General features: G+C 48.2%; 1 protein-coding gene across 1 annotated transcript in view; it reads left to right on the top strand.

Annotated features, from left to right (window-relative positions):
* The first annotated feature begins 353 nt into the window (after nucleotides 1-353).
* LOC102850961 (myosin regulatory light chain 12B-like) overlaps nucleotides 354-417 on the top strand; it is an 814-nt gene continuing 750 nt past the window's right edge. The window contains exon 1 of the mRNA XM_006885077.1: nucleotides 354-410. Within this exon, the coding sequence (XP_006885139.1) occupies nucleotides 354-410 (57 nt within the window). The remainder of the gene's footprint in view (nucleotides 411-417) is intronic.

Raw genomic sequence — 417 nt, 5'->3', positions numbered from 1 at the left:
TTCCTTGGAATGAGGTATCATGCTTGGAAAGGTGGAGGGTCAGTGAAGAAGAGGAAGACTCCAACGAGATGGACTGACAAGGTGACTGCAGCAAAGGGCTCAAGTGTATCTGTGATAGTGAGAATAGCACAGAATAGGACAGGGTTCAAGTCTGTTGTTCATAGAGTTGCTAAGAGTCATACTTGACTCAATGCACGTAACAACAACAACAACCTACATGGAGACATCATTTGCCATATAAACTTGATGGATTTTCTTGTCCTGGTGACTAGCCAGGTAAAAAGCTACCTAAATGAATTGTAGAGCTCAGTGCAAAATGCCAACTTAGGACTCCTCTGTTAAAAAAGCAGGAAATGGGGGGCACGGACGCTACCACCGCGGACGCCGGCAGGGGCGCAGGTGCTCGGCGGGCGCGGA

The sequence above is a fragment of the Elephantulus edwardii genome, unplaced genomic scaffold (assembly GCF_000299155.1).
Source record: "Elephantulus edwardii isolate Elephantulus edwardi_28Jun2011 unplaced genomic scaffold, EleEdw1.0 scaffold00040, whole genome shotgun sequence".
NCBI classification, from domain to species: domain Eukaryota; kingdom Metazoa; phylum Chordata; class Mammalia; order Macroscelidea; family Macroscelididae; genus Elephantulus; species Elephantulus edwardii.
The sequence above is the reverse complement of the archived record's forward strand: the minus strand, read 5'-3'. Positions and strand labels throughout refer to the sequence as shown.